The sequence below is a fragment of the Nelumbo lutea genome, chromosome 8 (assembly GCF_056320005.1).
Source record: "Nelumbo lutea isolate HS-2025 chromosome 8, American lotus-T2T, whole genome shotgun sequence".
Classification (NCBI taxonomy): domain Eukaryota; kingdom Viridiplantae; phylum Streptophyta; class Magnoliopsida; order Proteales; family Nelumbonaceae; genus Nelumbo; species Nelumbo lutea.
Window position 1 is genome coordinate 29,868,452 of NC_142691.1, and position 17,302 is coordinate 29,885,753.

At 36.4% G+C, this 17,302-nt stretch overlaps 1 protein-coding gene and 1 long non-coding RNA gene across 5 annotated transcripts; both read left to right on the forward strand.

The window, feature by feature from the left end:
* The first annotated feature begins 1,143 nt into the window (after window positions 1-1,143).
* Window positions 1,144-5,309, forward strand: LOC148843650 (putative alpha,alpha-trehalose-phosphate synthase [UDP-forming] 9). Of its 4 annotated transcripts, none has more exons than XM_088959770.1 (4): window positions 1,147-1,354; window positions 1,603-3,556; window positions 3,668-3,941; window positions 4,411-5,309. In XM_088959770.1, exons 2-4 carry the CDS (start codon window positions 1,644-1,646, stop codon window positions 4,729-4,731), a joined length of 2,508 nt encoding a protein of 835 aa, XP_088815896.1. In that variant the 5' UTR covers window positions 1,147-1,354; window positions 1,603-1,643; the 3' UTR covers window positions 4,732-5,309. The 4 variants fall into 4 exon arrangements, with proteins under 4 accessions (XP_088815893.1, XP_088815896.1, XP_088815895.1 ...); XM_088959769.1 differs by having other exon boundaries at window positions 1,148-1,354; window positions 1,559-3,556; XM_088959768.1 differs by having other exon boundaries at window positions 1,157-1,354; window positions 1,548-3,556.
* Window positions 5,310-5,644: 335 nt separating this feature from the next.
* LOC148843651 (uncharacterized) lies at window positions 5,645-6,029 on the forward strand. The gene is made up of 2 exons (XR_016103784.1): window positions 5,645-5,784; window positions 5,873-6,029. It is a non-coding gene; the product is annotated as an uncharacterized LOC148843651 (long non-coding RNA).
* Window positions 6,030-17,302: the final 11,273 nt, after the last annotated feature.

Sequence of the window (17,302 nt, forward strand, 5' to 3'; positions counted from 1 at the left end):
ACTAGATATACGACACGTGTACTTTAGTTCACCGGTTAACCTAACATCACTATCCTTACAAATCAACGACTACGACTCGTTGAAAGTCTGTTATATATTTCATTATTTTGATTGTGTGCTTCGTACGTATGTATTTCTTACGCGAATACTAGAAAATACGTCTACGTGACGGCTCCCAATGTGGGCCCATCAATGTTTTATAAAAACAGTAGGGCCCCACTTTGGGAGTTGGGACACGAGGCTAGCGTTTTCAAGCCCTTTTTTCTCATTAAATGCAAACGATCATACGCCACACGTCCATGCTATCAAAGTCCATCATCCTCACCCGTCTTATTCACTAGTCACTACGTGGCACGCGAGTGGGTCCTACAATAAACCACAGAATTTGGATAACTATGTAACGGTACTCAATTATATCACTGACACAACGGTCAACACCGTCCCTTGTAGGACACGTGGTGTCCTTGGAGTCATCTCCTTAGAGGAGAAACGATGACGTGTCCTCTGCCAAACCGGCTGTGTTGGCGTTTGTGGGGCACCCTCTGTGGGGCGCAGATGTGAATTCCGGGTTGACGATCTCTCTACCGGGTTGGTTACGGCCTCACAGGTCAGCGGTCAGAGGCCCGAGCCGACAGCGTACAGACTTTGTTCGATGACACAGGTACCCACGTTTCTTTCCTCAATTGACACGTGGCAGATTTGAAGGCCCAGCCCAACTATTGCCCAACTGTGTTTTCAGGAAAAGAAGATAGAAAAAGGAAATAATAGTCTCATGGTATCGTTATCTCCACACGAGCCAGCTGGAGCTTATCCAGGCGTGTGACGAGGGCACTGTTTACAGCTGTAAAATCCAGCCACGTGGCTTTCCATGAAATTTCCGAAGCTTTAAATTTCCTAAATCCCCCTGCCAGTTTTCAAAAATACGAAATCTCCGGGAATCAGGATCTTTCCGTACCACGTGATCAAATTTCATTCTTGCTCCTTCTACCCACGTGATATTTTCCTCCATTTTTGGACCATTTCTGCCTATAGTATTCTTGTTAGAATAGTTACTATTTATTAAGGGCGTTTACGTCATTTAAAAATTACCTTTTTTCTTTTTTCTTTCGCACTGTGGAGAGATAAATACTAAATAGTCATCTGGCCGGGGTGAGCCAGGCCAACTCTACTAGTTCCTCCCTGAACACGTTCGAGAGAGAGAGAGACAGAGAGAGAGAGAGAGAGGGAGAGAGAACTCGGTTACAGTTCATAGAAGAAAAGCGAGAACAGCATTGATGAAGTCGTCCGGCCGTTCAGACCGTTCAAACTAACATCAATAGAACTGTCTGCTCTTCCAATCTTCCCTTGTTACCAGGTCGGTGTTCCAGCTCTGGTTATCTATGTAGAAGAATAAACAGAGAAGCTTTATTGGTTTATCGTTTTCTCCATTCCTTTTGGTGCTTTTTCTCGGTGGCATGAAATTTATGCTTCGTCTCAGATTTTTTTTTTAGCTGCGGAATTCGGTTGTTGAAGTTTACACTTTTTTCTTTAATTTTTTACGAAAGAAGATGTTGTCTAGATCTTGTGCGAATTTATTGAATTTGGTTTCGTCGGGAGCGGTAGGAGATTTGCCAAAAATCGGTCGAACTCGATTGCCGAGGGTGATGACCGTACCGGGAATAATATCTGACTTCGACGGCGACGAGGATGAAGGCCGGAGCGAATGCGGAGGTTCGGATGCCGTATCGTCTACTGTACAGGAAAGAAGGATTATCGTTGCGAACCAGCTGCCTTTGCAGGCGCAGCGCGACCCGGAGAGTAAGAAATGGTGTTTTGAATGGGATAAGGACGCGTTGGTTTTACAACTCAAAGATGGGTTCTCGCCGGATGTTGAGGTTGTTTACGTCGGGTGCTTGAAGGCTGAAATCGACCCGTCGGAGCAGGACGAGGTGGCGCAATTCCTTCTTGAGAAGTATAGGTGTGTGCCGACGTTTTTGCCGGTTGAAATTCAGAATAAGTTTTATCATGGTTTCTGTAAACAGCACTTGTGGCCGTTGTTTCATTACATGTTGCCCATATCGCCCAACCATGGCGCCCGTTTCGATAGGGCTCTGTGGCAGGCCTATGTATCTGCTAACAAGATTTTTGCAGATAAGGTGATGGAGGTAATAAATCCAGATGAAGATTATGTGTGGGTTCATGATTACCATCTCATGGTACTGCCAACGTTCCTGAGAAAACGGTTTAATAGGGTGAAGCTTGGGTTTTTCCTGCACAGCCCTTTTCCGTCGTCGGAGATATACAGGACACTTCCGGTGCGAGAGGAGATTCTCCGGGCTCTGTTGAATTCGGATCTTATTGGTTTCCAGACATTCGATTATGCGAGACACTTCTTGTCTTGCTGTAGTCGGATGTTGGGCCTAGATTATGAGTCAAAGAGGGGTTACATTGGACTTGAATATTATGGCCGGACTGTGAGCATTAAGATCCTCCCGGTTGGAATTCATATGGGTCAGCTTGAAACTGTTCTATCCCTTTCAGAAACTGCTAAGAAGGTCCAGAAATTGAAAGAACAATTTGAGGGGAAAACTGTGATAATTGGCGTGGATGATATGGATATGTTTAAGGGTATCAGCCTGAAGTTCTTAGCAATGGGGCAACTCCTAGAACAGCACCCTGAATTGAGAGGGAGGGTGGTTCTGGTTCAGATTGCAAACCCTGCAAGGAGCCGAGGTAAGGATGTCCAAGAGGTTCAGGCTGAAACTCATCGTATTGCGAATATGATCAATGAGAAGTATGGTAAAGAAGGATATGAACCAATTGTGTTTATCAATGGCCCTGTTTCAACCCTGGAGAAGGCTGCATTCTATGCCATCTCTGAGTGCTGTGTGGTGAATGCTGTGAGGGATGGAATGAACTTAGTCCCCTACAAGTACACAGTTTGCAGGCAGGGGAGCCCTCTTCTAGGCAAGGTCCTTGGCATTGATGGGTCCAACACCTCAAGAAAGAGTATAATTGTTGTGTCTGAGTTCATTGGGTGCTCCCCATCTCTTAGTGGGGCCATCCGAGTTAACCCTTGGAACATAGATGCTGTGTCTGATGCCATGAACTTGGCCATCACCATGCCTGAGCCAGAGAAACAATTGCGCCATGAGAAGCACTACAAGTATGTTAGTTCTCATGATGTTGCCTACTGGGTTCGAAGTTTTGACCAAGACTTAGAGAGAGCTTGCAGAGAGCATTTCCTGAGAAGGTGCTGGGGCATTGGTTTTGGTTTGAGTTTCAGAGTTGTTGCATTGGGTCCTAATTTCAGGAAGCTTTCAGTAGAACATATTGTGTCTGCATATAAAAGGACAAATAGTCGATTGATCCTATTGGATTATGATGGTACCGTGATGCCACAGGCATCTGTGGACAAAACTCCTAACAATGAAGTAATTTCCGTATTGAATAGTTTAAGCAGTGATCCAAAGAATGTTGTTTTTATTGTGAGTGGCAGAGGGAAGGATTCTCTAAGCAAATGGTTTTCTCCTTGTGAGAAGTTGGGTATTTCAGCGGAACACGGCTATTTTACAAGGTATTGTTAATTTTCTTTGCTTGTAAGAATGATAGATATCATCCTTTTCATTGTCTTCATTCTTTAGTATTTAGATGTGTCTCCTGAACATGTTCTGTTTGTTTGATGCAGATGGAGCAGAGATTCTCCATGGGAGTCCTGTTTGTTGCCAACAGATTTCAATTGGAAAAAAATTGCTGAACCTGTTATGGAACTTTACACAGAGACAACAGATGGATCTTCAATTGAGCACAAGGAGAGTGCCCTGGTCTGGCACCATCAAGAAGCCGATCCAGATTTTGGGTCATGTCAGGCAAAGGAGCTCCTTGACCACCTGGAGAATGTACTTGCTAATGAGCCTGTGGTTGTTAAAAGAGGACAACACATAGTTGAAGTAAAACCACAGGTAATGAGATGTAGCTTACCTTTTCTTTTAACCCCTTGTTTGGCCAACCCATCAGCCAATTTCTTTGCTTACCTTTGTACCCATTTTATTTGTAATTGCATATCATTTGAATACCATCTGGACCATCTGAATTTGTTCTTAAATCTCCAAAGAACTCTCTTATCATCCATTAGCAACTAATAACCACCTTCAAATCACCTTCAATGGTTAATCTTTCAACCCCCATTTCTTTGGTTTTTTGTACCCCAAATATGTCTGCCAAAATTTCTGCCCTTGCTAAGTCTCCTTTACCTATTGGACCCGAGTACAGTGCACAGATGGTTCCCTTCCCATCCCTAACTACTCCCTCAATACCTGAAGGCCCCGGATTGCCCATGAGCCATGCTACTTCCATCAAAATCCAACTTCAGCCACCCACTTACTGGTGGTTTACTGACTTGTGATGGATTATCATGTTTGTAAATTGCAGGGGATAAACAAGGGCATGGTTGTTGAAAACCTTATCTCAACCATGTCAAGCAGGGGGAAGCCACCTGACTTCATATTGTGCATAGGAGATGACCGGTCAGATGAAGACATGTTTGAGAGCATTGCAAGATCCATTTCCAATCCATCCTTGCTATCCAGAGCTGAAGTGTTCGCCTGCACAGTTGGTCAAAAGCCTAGTATGGCAAAGTACTATCTAGATGATACTGTTGAGGTCATCAAGTTGCTTCAAGGAATTGCTACTGCATCAGTCCTGCAACCAAAATCAGCATATCTTCAGGTCTCCTTTGAAGGATCTCTTTGAAAGGCTTAAAATATATCCTGGTGATGATTTATTTTTGATTGGTACTGAAGATGATTCAAACATCCATTAGCCTGCATTGGCATCATCTAGTGCAAGCCATGGGTTTTATGTATGGAAACAGTTTTCTGGTTTTGCACCCTCTTTTGAGATTGAAAGGGAGGAGTTTGATCACAATCAAGTGCTAAGAATTAGTTTTTGTACAGGATAATAGACATGCAAAGATGATTTACATATTAATTCTTAGCACTTGTGAGCTTCGCGTCTGAGTTCTAGCATTCGTTGTGAAGCATGCACCTCAGATTCTAAAGCCCAAGGGAGATCTTATCTGATATTATATATTGAGTGAAAATGTCTGTAGTTGAAGTTGTCTTAATGCCATTAATCTCAGTTAGGAAAAATGAAACACTTGAAGGTCAGATTGCCTGATAATGCTTGACAAACTAGCACAGAGATTTCCCAACCTACGTTCATTGTCACATGTACATACAAGTAGTTATTTACCTTCTTATTTCCCTTGAACATCTGTAGAAAACCTTCTAAATTGATCAAAATTTACCAGATTTCTTCTGTCAGTTAAATATAGGTTTATATGTGCAGCGTGCAAGTTATGTTTCCTTTAAGTGTGGAATAATTGGTAGCAATTAAATGTCTCCTATTCTAATTTGGTTTTGACTGGTATAAGTTGGGCATCAATGTCCTTTTAACTTGTGTTCTTTTATCAACTAACACAGTTTTGCTTTGTTATGGAAATACAAGTTGGTTATGGTTAGATTATAGAAAGAAAAGATGTATGGAAATACATGTTCAACCTGAAAATTCCAGCAACCTTGACACCTTGGTTTGGTGTTTGGAACTCAAGCTTTTGACAGCATGTTCTTGATGCAGGATTTAACGCATTCAGTTGCAAGCAGAGTTTCATAAGTGGAAACTGGAGAAGTTTCACTGTTATTCTCATGGAATAGATGAGCTTTATGTTTTGCAGAGTCTCACAGGCTGATATGCAAGGACAATGAACAGTTCAATGAAGAGTAGTGATGACGACAGTATATCAAGGTAAATCACAGTTCTATGAAGAGCACAAATGATGGAAGCAAGCACAGATATTGGTTATATTTGACTACCTTCCACATATTCTTAGCAGCCTACGGTGGACCACCCTCTGAAGAAGCTTGTGGGAAAGTATCAAAGCTGATCACCAGGAATAACTTTGTGATTCAGATGCTAATTCTCTAAACAAAAGAGGAAATAATCCATTCCTAGCAACAGCATAGCCGAATAGATCCCCTATACTCCATTGCATTCCTGTGTTGTCTGTACCCAACCAAAAAGAAAATGGAATGGAAACAAGAACCAACAAAATAATCCAAATTTCAAAAGAAGGTTAAGAATAGAAATTAAAAAAAAAAAAAAGCTATCCAAAATTAAAAGTATTTAAAGAGAGATGTCACAATGAAGCACTAGGAACAATCAATCAGAAACTCTAAGAATAGTACTCAAACCTTTAATTTTATGAAACTCCATATACTCATTGATACCTTTCAATAGTCAATTTCTTTCTTGATGTCAGGGTAATCATTTTTCAATTTAACTCTGAAAGTTTGTTTGTTTTGACTAAGTTCTGGGAACAATTGATCTTGTTCAAGGCCTCTGGTGGGAAGAATATTTTGCTAGGGATGTCATTTACAAGGATTTGATTGACACCATGGTGATGCATTACATAATCCAACCAATAAATTTTCTATCAAAACCCATATTTACCATAACCTTTTCCAAAAAGCCCATTCCATTTTATCATAGGCTTAACTCAATTTTTACGGCCATCAAACCTTTCCCTTCCTCTCCCTACCTTTTCTTTGAAACCAAACACAGCCTTACATTAGCTTTATCTTTTTGTGGAGAATATCATAAGTAATTAAGATATTGCCAGATATCATTCTGCCTAGAATAAAAGCATTTTGATTTTGAATGATGATAGGTTAAAAAGACAGTTTTATCCAACATACCAAAATCATAGGTGATAATTTGTTGCAAAATATTTCAACTTCTATAGGCCTTAACTATGAAACTTCCTCAAGACACCTTACCTTTGGAATTGGAGCTATAAAGTTTGTGTTCTGTGCACAAGTAACCTATGGAAAAAGGAATATTTTATGGCCTTTCCTGTATCATCACCTACAAGCCTTCTAGTATCTTTCAGAAAAAAGAGTTGTGGAATCCATAAAGCCCTGACACCTTCTTAGGAGCCATTTCGATCAATGCTTAGTTAATTTCTTTATTTGCAATATATATCTCCATCTCATCCTTGGTCTAACCTCCAATGACACATTTGACTCTTTGGCAAACACTTTCTATGCCCATAGGCCTTGAGGACTTAGTATATATTTTGAAAACGATTGACAACTACTTCATCCATGATCCTTTGGTGCTCTTAGATCCATTCTTCTCGTCATTTTTTATTTTTAAAATTTGATTCTAAACCCTTTTCTTAATGGCCATATGGAATATTCTTGTATTTCCATTGCTGATGATAAGCCAAGATCCTCGAGTTTTGCACCTAGATCAATTTTCTCTCCTCCTCTCTACCTCCATGTTTTTGATCAACAACTCTACCTCCAATTTTTTTCTTTTAGGCTATGATTGGTTTGAAGGAAAAGATAGGGCAAAGGAAGGGAAAGGTAGGGAAACCTATACAAGGTTTGTAAAGGTTTCCCTACCATTCCCTACTTTTTCTTTTGAACCAAACACAGCCTTAATGTTTCAAAATTACTTGGATTTCATCTTTCTTTTAGTTTATCTTTTTCTTCTGCTAATTGCTCTTTAATTTGCTTAATTTCATTTTAGACTCTCCCAAATACCTTTTAAGTTCTCTACTTTCTTGGAACACCTCTAAGGTGATTGCATTTTTGTTTGACCACATGCTACCTTGATCCTACAATATACTTGTCTCAGGTAGTCTGCACAAATATTCCTTCACAATCTTCATAGGTTGTCCAAACATTTTGAAAGGCGTTTTGTTTCCCATTTTAATATTGAGTTGGTTTCCAGAACTATTAGTAGTGATAAATGGTCCTAGCCTCCTGAAATTAAACGCATCATCCTTGCCTTTTCAAAAAGCATTCTCCATTCCTTATTATATGAAACCATCTTACTTATTTCTCTTATATTATCCTTCTGCATCTCTTTTTTAACGAAGTATATCTAGGACCATGGCGTACAATTTCTGGATCATGTTGATTTATCAACTCCTCGAGTCTCAATAGCTCATTGCTACAAGGTCTATTTCCTTGTCTTCTAACCTTAAGACCATGCTTAAATCTCATACATACACTCATGGAGAACTTATTCTCTTATAAAGATTATTCCAATCTTCCAAGAAGGCCTCACTCTTCCTTTATTATGTTTTAATTTCCATAAATGAAGGTACAAAGCTATTGTTTCCTCTTTCACCCCAGACGTTGGTATATTCATGCCAGTTCCCAAAAAAAGTACAAGTCCATTAGCCAGTCTAATTGCATCTACACCTCAACAGTCCCAAATGTTGATCTGTTTGAATATTTTCTACACTCAATTAGAGTGCATTAGAGGTTAAATAGCTAGGCCTTTCCTTAGATTTTATACTAAGCTTAAGTATGAAACGTCTAAGTTTAAAGGTCTAAGGAGTTGACTCCTAGATGATTAGAGTCACCTACTTGAAGTTTCTAAGGTTGGTCATATCCTATAGTTGATTCCCATAAGGCAGTAGTTGACTACCAGTGATAGTTGAGAATGGTGTCATTGAGTACTCTACTAATGGAGTAGTAGCTGACTACCTATGACAATCGAACCTAATGCAACATTGGCTTTATCCAATAGTTGGCTAATGGATTAGGGGTTATCAACTATGCATTATGATCAAGAATACTGTTCATAAAGTAGACAACTACCACAGAGAGAGATTGTCTTGCGAATTGTAGTCGACTACATGAGACTATCAGTTGACTACTTATTCCTAACAAGGCTGAAACAATCAATTATTAGCTTGAACAAGTAACTACTTCAAAAAAGGAAAGAAATTTTTTTTGTCATTTGAAGGATCAACGACTCTTTCCTCTTTTGATAAGCCTTTAATCTTGTCAAGAACAAGCTCTAAACTTTTCTAAAAATAAATTTATCTCTTCCCAACAGATTTATAATAGTTATATGCTCTTTAAGTATGGTTTATTTTATAAATGCGCAAGTTTGAGATGAAAATATCAAGGAACTTATTTGAGTTATATTATGAAAAGAAAAAAGAGAGCTTTATCAAAAGAGCAACACTGTTTGAAGAGATTATGGGCTTAAAAGAGTCTTTACCCTTAGAGAAAAATGCTCTAAAATGCCATTTGTGCTTCATTGATTCTCTTTCCAGAAATTTTTAATCTCTTTGAGTTCTTTAAGCCTATATATGTTTATGCTCTTTCTTGCATTCAAATAGTGTGTTTTATTTGCATATCTGCCTAGCAAGAGGTATTATCTTTGTGCTTTAATTATTTATACCTATTCTATTTGATTAGCTAGTAGTTTCTAGCTAATAGTTATTAAAGTGTTCAAAGATTGAATGTTGGAAAGGTTGAGATAGCACCAATAAGTTTATCCGATTAAAGATCTTATTGGCACCTGTAAAGTATTAACTATTGTAAGGTCTTATTGGAACCTAGAAAGTCCAACTAGTTGTAAAGGTTTTATTAGAACCCGGGAAGTCCAACTGGTTTAGTGAAAATTCTCAGATGATGTGCCTAGGGAGAGGACGTGGGCCTAGAAATGACAAAACCTCTATAAATGTTGTATTAAACAGTATATGCCCTTAGCTCAATTTGGATTGATGTGCACAAACATTTATTAGTAAATGAATAAAGTAAATTGTTGTTTTATGTTAATTGGTACATTTTTGTGAATTACTCCTTAAACTAGACACTTATGCAATTCATGTTAGTATAAAATGTTCTCAGTCATTGGCTAAACTTGTAGAGCTTATCCTAACAAGGCTAACACTAATGTGCTACTGAATTCGTGGAACAATTTGTCTCAACTTCTAGAGTTAAACCCCAAGCATAATTAATGGGTATTTAGAAGAAACACTAAATCTGGACCAATTTCAGTTATACCCTAGACCTTGTAGATAAATGGACAAAACTAGAAAGTTTAACTTAACCCCAAACTTGATTATGATATTGTACTAGGTATTAGACTGAACTATTTATGATGTGTCAATCTGTGAGATCCATCAAGAGTCAAATACCTTGGCATGTTGGAGTGGTTTTGGAAATTACTTGAGTGGGTGATCATAGTGATAGGATCAACCCATTTTTCAAACAAAGTGAATATCATGCTTTGCACTTTCTGTGATAGAAACATAAGTTATTGGTAGTGGATTTCAACTATATTTCAAATCTGATTTGTAAAATATATTTATATGTTATATTACTATTTTATGAAAAAAAAATGTTTGCAAAAGGTTTTAATCCTAGAATCCATCTAAGCAATGAGTGTGGCACTACATTTTATAGTCAAAGAAGATATCCTTCCCTATGGGTAGTGTTTGGATGATTATAGACCGAGAGGTTAGGTGTAAGAGACAATTACAAGGTTGATTACCTAATGGGATTTATCTTACACAAGTTCATTATCCTTGGATATTTATAGGGTGGTTGAACCCAATGATCATTTATGTATTGGGCCCAAACTAAGCCCAAGCTGATTGAGTCAAGAGTTCACTGCCTTAAGTAGTGAATTCGGCTTAATCTCTTTTAGAGGTAGGGTCAAACCATTATGGACTTGTGTGATAACTTTCTAGATCCCACGCCATACCTTATTCAAGCCTAAAGTGGCCATGCAACATCTTGGGACATGAACCATTAGAGATGATATGGATCCCACTACTAATATGATTAGTTAAGTGATCACTTGACAACTTATGTTACTTAGGTTGAAAATGGGCATGGATCTATATATGGAGCACATATCCTCTTAAGAGGATAATGCTTATCAATTAAAGACGGAAGATAATTCTCTCCACTCTCCTGCTTTCTTCTCTTCTCCCTTGCCTCCCAAAAATCCTAATTCAACCTAGCATTGATAAGGGATGATTTTTATCAATACTCCATTGTGTTTTTGCAAGAAAAACATCAAGGTACATTAAGTTCACATACATTCTTTGATTCAAGCAAGTTGGAGACCGGTTTTTGTTGAATCATCTTCACATACACACTACACCATCTTCACATACCCTCTTTGATCCAAACATTTAGAAGTTGCATTTTTTGTCTTTGTATTAGGTATAATCAGTTTTAATTTGGGTTTCAAATCTGGTCCGATTTAGCGCAAGATCAATCCCAATTTTTCATATTTAAAAATCACCGGGAAATCGGTTCTAAGGTTGGGTTAGTAAATTTTTGAAAATTCAACCAGCCACCAAACCTGGTTCGGCCATGTCAAATCTTATTTATAACCCTTCCAACATATTGTATTTGCCTTCATTTTCTTATAGTTGCTATTCTTTGTTGTTGATGTTTATTGCTTGCACTATTACACATTGGCACATAAGCACTACATTAATATTAATCGCTATTAATTGTATATAGCTCTTGTGCTTTAGAAGGTTTTAGTTAGAGGAAATTAGTAGAACCCAATTCATGGAAAATTGTTGAGAATGGATGATTTGGACCAACCAAGAATGCAAGAGAGGTAATGGTAGAAAAAGTCTCATTCGAATGGACTATGGAAAAAAAAAAAGGTGCCTCTAAATGCTAGGGATATGAACTATTTTTATTTTGCGTTGAACATGAACAAATTCAATAAAATCTTTGCCTATGAGACAACACAAGAAATATGGAGAACTCTAGAGGTTACACATAAGGGATTAATCAAGTGAAAGAGTCCAAATAAGCATGTTATGACATGCATATATGAGATATTCAAAACGAACCCAATGAATCTATCATTGATATGTATACAAATAGAGTGAATGGGTTCAAGTCTCTTGGGAAGATTTATCCAAAGGAGGAAAAGGTAAGAAATATTCTCATATCACTCCCAAAAAAATGGGAAGTGAAAGTGATAGCCATCCAAGAAGCAAGATCTATGAACACTTTTTAAATGGATGAGCTATAGGAAGATTCTAGAAGTATTCTTTTCACTCTATCAATTTTCTCAAATCAAGATATTGTGTTGCCTTTAGAGAGACATTTATGGCCATGTGATTGAAGCACAAGAAGGGTATGTATGGGAAATAAGTGTTTCTTCAGAAAAAGTACTTATTCAATAAGTGCTTGTTTTTAAGTACTTATTAGTGTTTAGGAGGTCTTTTCTCAAACCATTTATACTTATTTTTAGTACTTATTTGTGTTTCAATTTTTTGTGGGTTCCTTATCCCATAAGTATTTATATTTTATAAAAATGACAATTATTAACCTAAATTAACATAGGCATACGTTTGATATTTATGATTATTATATTGACACACTTTGAATCACTATTATAGTAGACACTGCTAGATATGGTCATTAGGTGATGGATTTGGAAAACCAAAGCAAAATAGGGTATTAGAATCCAAAAATAAATAAATAAAGGAAGATAGAAGCAGATTAGAGAAATAATGAAAATGGAGGATAAAAATGAAAAATATTGTGTTAAATAGTGGGGCTTCATGAACCTAATGTTGAGATTCTACAATGTTCGTTGCCGCTACAAATTAACATTTGATGGAGAGAAAATGATAAGGTTCTATTGGCCTTTTGAAGATGGGGGTAGTCCTTAGAAAATAAACAAAACATTGGGGACAATATTTCCAAAAAAAATAAGTGCTTATTCAAAAAGCACTTAAAAAGCCAACTCTAGCTTATTTTAAGTGTTTATTTAAAAAAAAAAAAAAAAACTTATTTTGGGATTATTTTCCAAACACAAATAAGTACTTATTTTCCACTTATTGTGTGGTCCTAATACTCAAAATAAGTATTTATTCGAATAAATACTTATTTTAAGTGTTCCCAAATAGGGGTGAAGAGTACCTAGCACAACTTCAAGTGCATCAAAAAGCATGTATATATATAGTATGTAAATGAAATTATGGCCTCCTTGGAGATAAAAGCAAAAGGACTACTTTTCCCTTGTGCAAACAGTATCTTACTATATATTCATTGTACACTCATGCGCTCGTGCTTTGCTCATGCAATGAGATATTTTATTGCACAAAACTACACATGCAATGAAATATTTCATGGTACACATATGTCTCCTTCCTTTTCTCGAACCACTTCCCCTCTCTTTCCTTCTTCGAGATCCTTCTTCCCATTCTCCCCTAATTCAGTGGAGCAAGTGAACAAGATAACTTGCCTAAGCAACATGGGTTTACTACTGTTCAAAACATGTAGAGTTTTGAAGAATATATGGGAATAGGTGTTATTCATGGTTCCATTGACTAAATTTTGCTTCTAACTTGATACCTTCTTACTTCTAGGTCTATCTATCTATTTTTCTTTATTTGTTCCTTGTTCAAATGTTGAGACAAGGGCTTCACTCCTTCTTCTTTTTCTTAGGCTGAGTATCGATCTCATAGTTTTTGTAAGAATCATATTTGAAGTTAGGGTTTTCATTTTCCTAGTTGAATGCCTAAAATCTAAGAATGGCTCAAGTTATTGAAAAATGCTACAAGTGGATGTCGGTCATCACTCGGTCATATCTTACAATTGCAATTGTTGTGAGTTACAACCATTGGATGTTCATTGAGGTATAAATTTATGTTTGTTTAACCTTTAGCCACTCTATCATCATTGCTAAGAATTTTATAAACACCTTTAGGTAAGAATTCTCCTTCCATGGCTTAATATACTTTGGTTTTAGGAATGTCTATTTTCAAAATATCCGCCATGTATTTTTAGGACTTTTTGCAAATAAAATAACAAAGATTAGTCTACTAGAAAATTTAGTTACATTTTGAAATTAAACACAAAATCAATGAGCGGGAAGAAACACTCTTCGTCTTTGTCAAACTTATCCCTTAGGCTTCCCCATCTTTTCAATATTCCTTCAACATTCCTCTCTTTCCTTGAGGTCAAACCTCCCACTGATGATTTATTCCTTTGGTTTTCATCCTTACCCAATTCTAATCAATAATCATGGTGTATTGAGTTCATGCTCGTTTTCACTAAAAGTACTAAATTCTTAAATCTTCATTATCCATTAAAGATTCAACAACCTTAAATCCTGACTGAAAACCCACTATTAGCCCGATGTCAAAAACATGAAGCATTCAAAAGTCATTTACTTTGGCATAAAAATTGTTTGCATGGATCCTTGAGTCATGAAGCATTCAACCTTATATTTTCTTTTGGAGTTCCAAAACCAATATTCTCCAATTTCCTAATATTCAAACATCAACAACTTCTAAACAGTTACAATTTAATATAATACTATAGCTTAAAAACCCACAAATTATGAAAATGATACACCTCAACTCCTAAAAATTGAATCAAAGCACCATATATTTCAAATCTCATACACCCAAAGCAAAGCTCCCTAATTACTAATAAAGATTCCACAAAACCTCAAAATCCATTCTTCCAAACTCCAACCTCAATAACTTCATAAACCCTTTAAGAAATAACTCCCCAACTCACACTTATGGCCTCTTGAAATCGGCAAACTCAAAACAAAAAATCCTAAATATTAATCCCCACATCCCCCCAGATCATTCAAAGCCTTACTTTTCACCTAAAACAAACACCATCAAATACCAATATCCTTATAACACTATTCAGTTTTCCCTTGATTCCAAAACTATATCAAAAGCAAATAAGTTAATCCCCCAAATGCAATGTCCATGGAAAGAACCACAATGATATCAAAACTAACTATGAAACCCTTACCTTTCCACTTAACTTTTTGCTCATGAAACCCCGGTTGTTTTTCCTCCTTTTCATCTTTTCATTTTTTCTTCCCTCCACATATAAAAGAAGTCAAAGAATTTTGAGTGGTACAAAGCTAGAATTCAGCAAGGGTATAAAATTCAATAAGCATTTGATGATAATTATTGTGAAAATAGGAAAGTATCTCATCGCTTTTTTTTTTAATTTTCTTGTTGTGAGTTCAATCAATGTCCTTTGAAAGGCATGAATGTTGTAGGAACAATGAGAATGTGAGATGAGGGTAGTATGATTGTACAATGAAGATGAAGGGTGTTGTGACTTTTCTTCTTTTTCAGTATAGGGGCAATTTGGTCTTCAAAAACTTTTTATCATTCCATTCATTGTTTTTACAATTTGTTTCTAAACATAACCCAATTTTCAAATTCATCAAATTTGATCATTTTTATGCAAAAATTTCTATTTCCACTTAGGAACCTTGATAGGTGTATTTGCACTTCTTTGTTTAGAAAATGTCCTAAATTGCTTTTTTTTTTATTCTTCCTCTTTACATTTAATCTCTTTTACTTAAATGGTCCGGTTGTATGTATAGATCCAAAATCAGTTGGCAAGTGAATTTTATCACAAAGGTTACAACACCATGCTTTGTAAAGAACTTAGTATGAAGTTATTTTCCTATGTGGTTTTATTTTCACTAGGAGTTCTTCTAGGTTGGAAAGAGGGAAATAGAAATACAATTCATCTCTTTGATCTCTTCTCTATTTTTTCATCAATTTCCTTTTGTTTTGTTTTTCTAATTTGTTTTGATATGATCCAAAGTATTGCATGGTGTTGGAGTCATGGTAGATATGTGTCACCGCCAAGTTTCCATTCATTTTGTTTTTTGCAGGGTATTGCAAGGTGTTTTAGCTTGAGTAGGGGTGCTATTATTTTAAATATTTTTATGCAACATGTTTTGGTTTGTAGTAGTTTTCTCTCTCTCTCTCTCTCTCTCTCTCTCTCTCTCTCTCTCTCTTAATTGTAGATTTTTTTGGTTTCTATCTCTTTCTTTATATGATTCTATTTGGTCAACTACTGAAATTTATGGTTAACCTATATGGTTTTTATCTTGCTCCTATATGATTTTATTTCAATAACACTAAACTTAGGCCTATATGACAAGCGGTTCTTTTTTATCAAAGGAATGGATGGAGGCCAGTTATGGTGTTCTCTGTTTGTATAAATGCCAATTCTACAATCTACAGATCAGTTGTGACAACAAGTGTTGAATTTATCCAATTTGTTGACTGCTGTCCTACTAGGTTTGTGATGAAGTTGTATTAATACTCAGACCTGGAAGAGAGAGAGAGAGAGAGAGAGAGAGAGAGAAGAGAAGAGAAAGAGATTAGGTAAGAGAAAATAGTTGAACCTCTCTTAGAAGAGAATATTAGAGTCCAATTTCTCTAAGAAAGTTGGTATATATATATATATATAGATATATTAAGTGCACATACAACAATGCCCCCGATTACCCTGCCTCCCAAGACTTAACATAAAACAATTTTCTCAACACTCCCCCTCAAGTTGGTGTTAAACAATGTATGCCCTTAGCTCAAATCAGACTCATGTACATAAACATTTAGTTGTAAATGAATAAAGTACATTATTGTTTCATGTTGATAATGGTATATTTTCTATGAATTACCCTTTAAATTGGATACTTATGATACTCGTGTTAATTTAGAATGTTCTCAGCTATTGGATAGACTTAGGGAGATTATCCTAACAAGGTTGACACTGGTGTGTTGCCAAACAGTTGGAGCAGCTTGTCTCAACTACTAGGATTAGACCCCCCAAACACATGTAGTGTGTAATTGGAATAAACATTGGACCCAGGAAATCGATTCTCAAAAGAGTTTGAAAAAATTTTGAAATTTCACCTAGCCATCTAGAATTGTTCGGCCATCCATATGATGGATTCTTAACCCTAATTCAATAGTGGTATCAAAGCCAAATAGTTCAGTTCTTGAACTAAGTTGAATCAGATTTGGAAAAGATATCAAATCGACAAGAACTAGTCTAGCCAATTTGACCTAGTCAGTAGAAAAAACTGATAAACCAATTCTCAATATGAGCACCAATGATCTAAAAAAAAATCTTTATATTTTCTGATATATTATATAATAGTTTTATGCTGAATTCCTGAATTCTTGGACTAAAAGTTTGATGGAGATTGAAATCTTTGATGGTGGTAAGATTGATGCGCACCAATTTGATTATTTGGTCTGTAATTAATTCTTTTTCCTTTATATAAAGAATGTATTAGGTTTTTCTGATGTAAGCATTAGAAATTAGGGTTTTTTCTATTTTATTTGCACTAAAAAAATCATTGGAGATTATAGAGAAAGAGAGATAAGAAGGTTGATCTAGAGATAGCAGTTCGATGGTTTCATGCATTCATCCGGATTGAATTCAAATCATCACACTATCAGCCCTAATTATTTAAGTTGATTAATTTCTGTATATTTGTTGATATGATTGTGAATCATAACTGAGAATTTTCATATCATAATTCTTGTAAATTGATACATGCTTTGAACACCAAACCCTAGACCGATTTGACCTAGTTTTGGCCCAACTCCCATGGGTTAAACCTATGGTTTAGTAGGGATTGATAAACAGCCCCTTGGATCGCTAATTAAGTGATCGAGGAT

Coding starts and splice junctions, on each gene's coding strand:
- LOC148843650 (XM_088959767.1), top strand. CDS start 1,548: ATGTTGTCTAGATCTTGTGCGAATTTATTGAATTTGGTTTCGTCGGGA. Junction 3,557..3,667: donor GAACACGGCTATTTTACAAG/GTATTGTTAATT, acceptor TGTTTGATGCAG/ATGGAGCAGAGATTCTCCAT. Junction 3,942..4,410: donor TAGTTGAAGTAAAACCACAG/GTAATGAGATGT, acceptor TGTAAATTGCAG/GGGATAAACAAGGGCATGGT.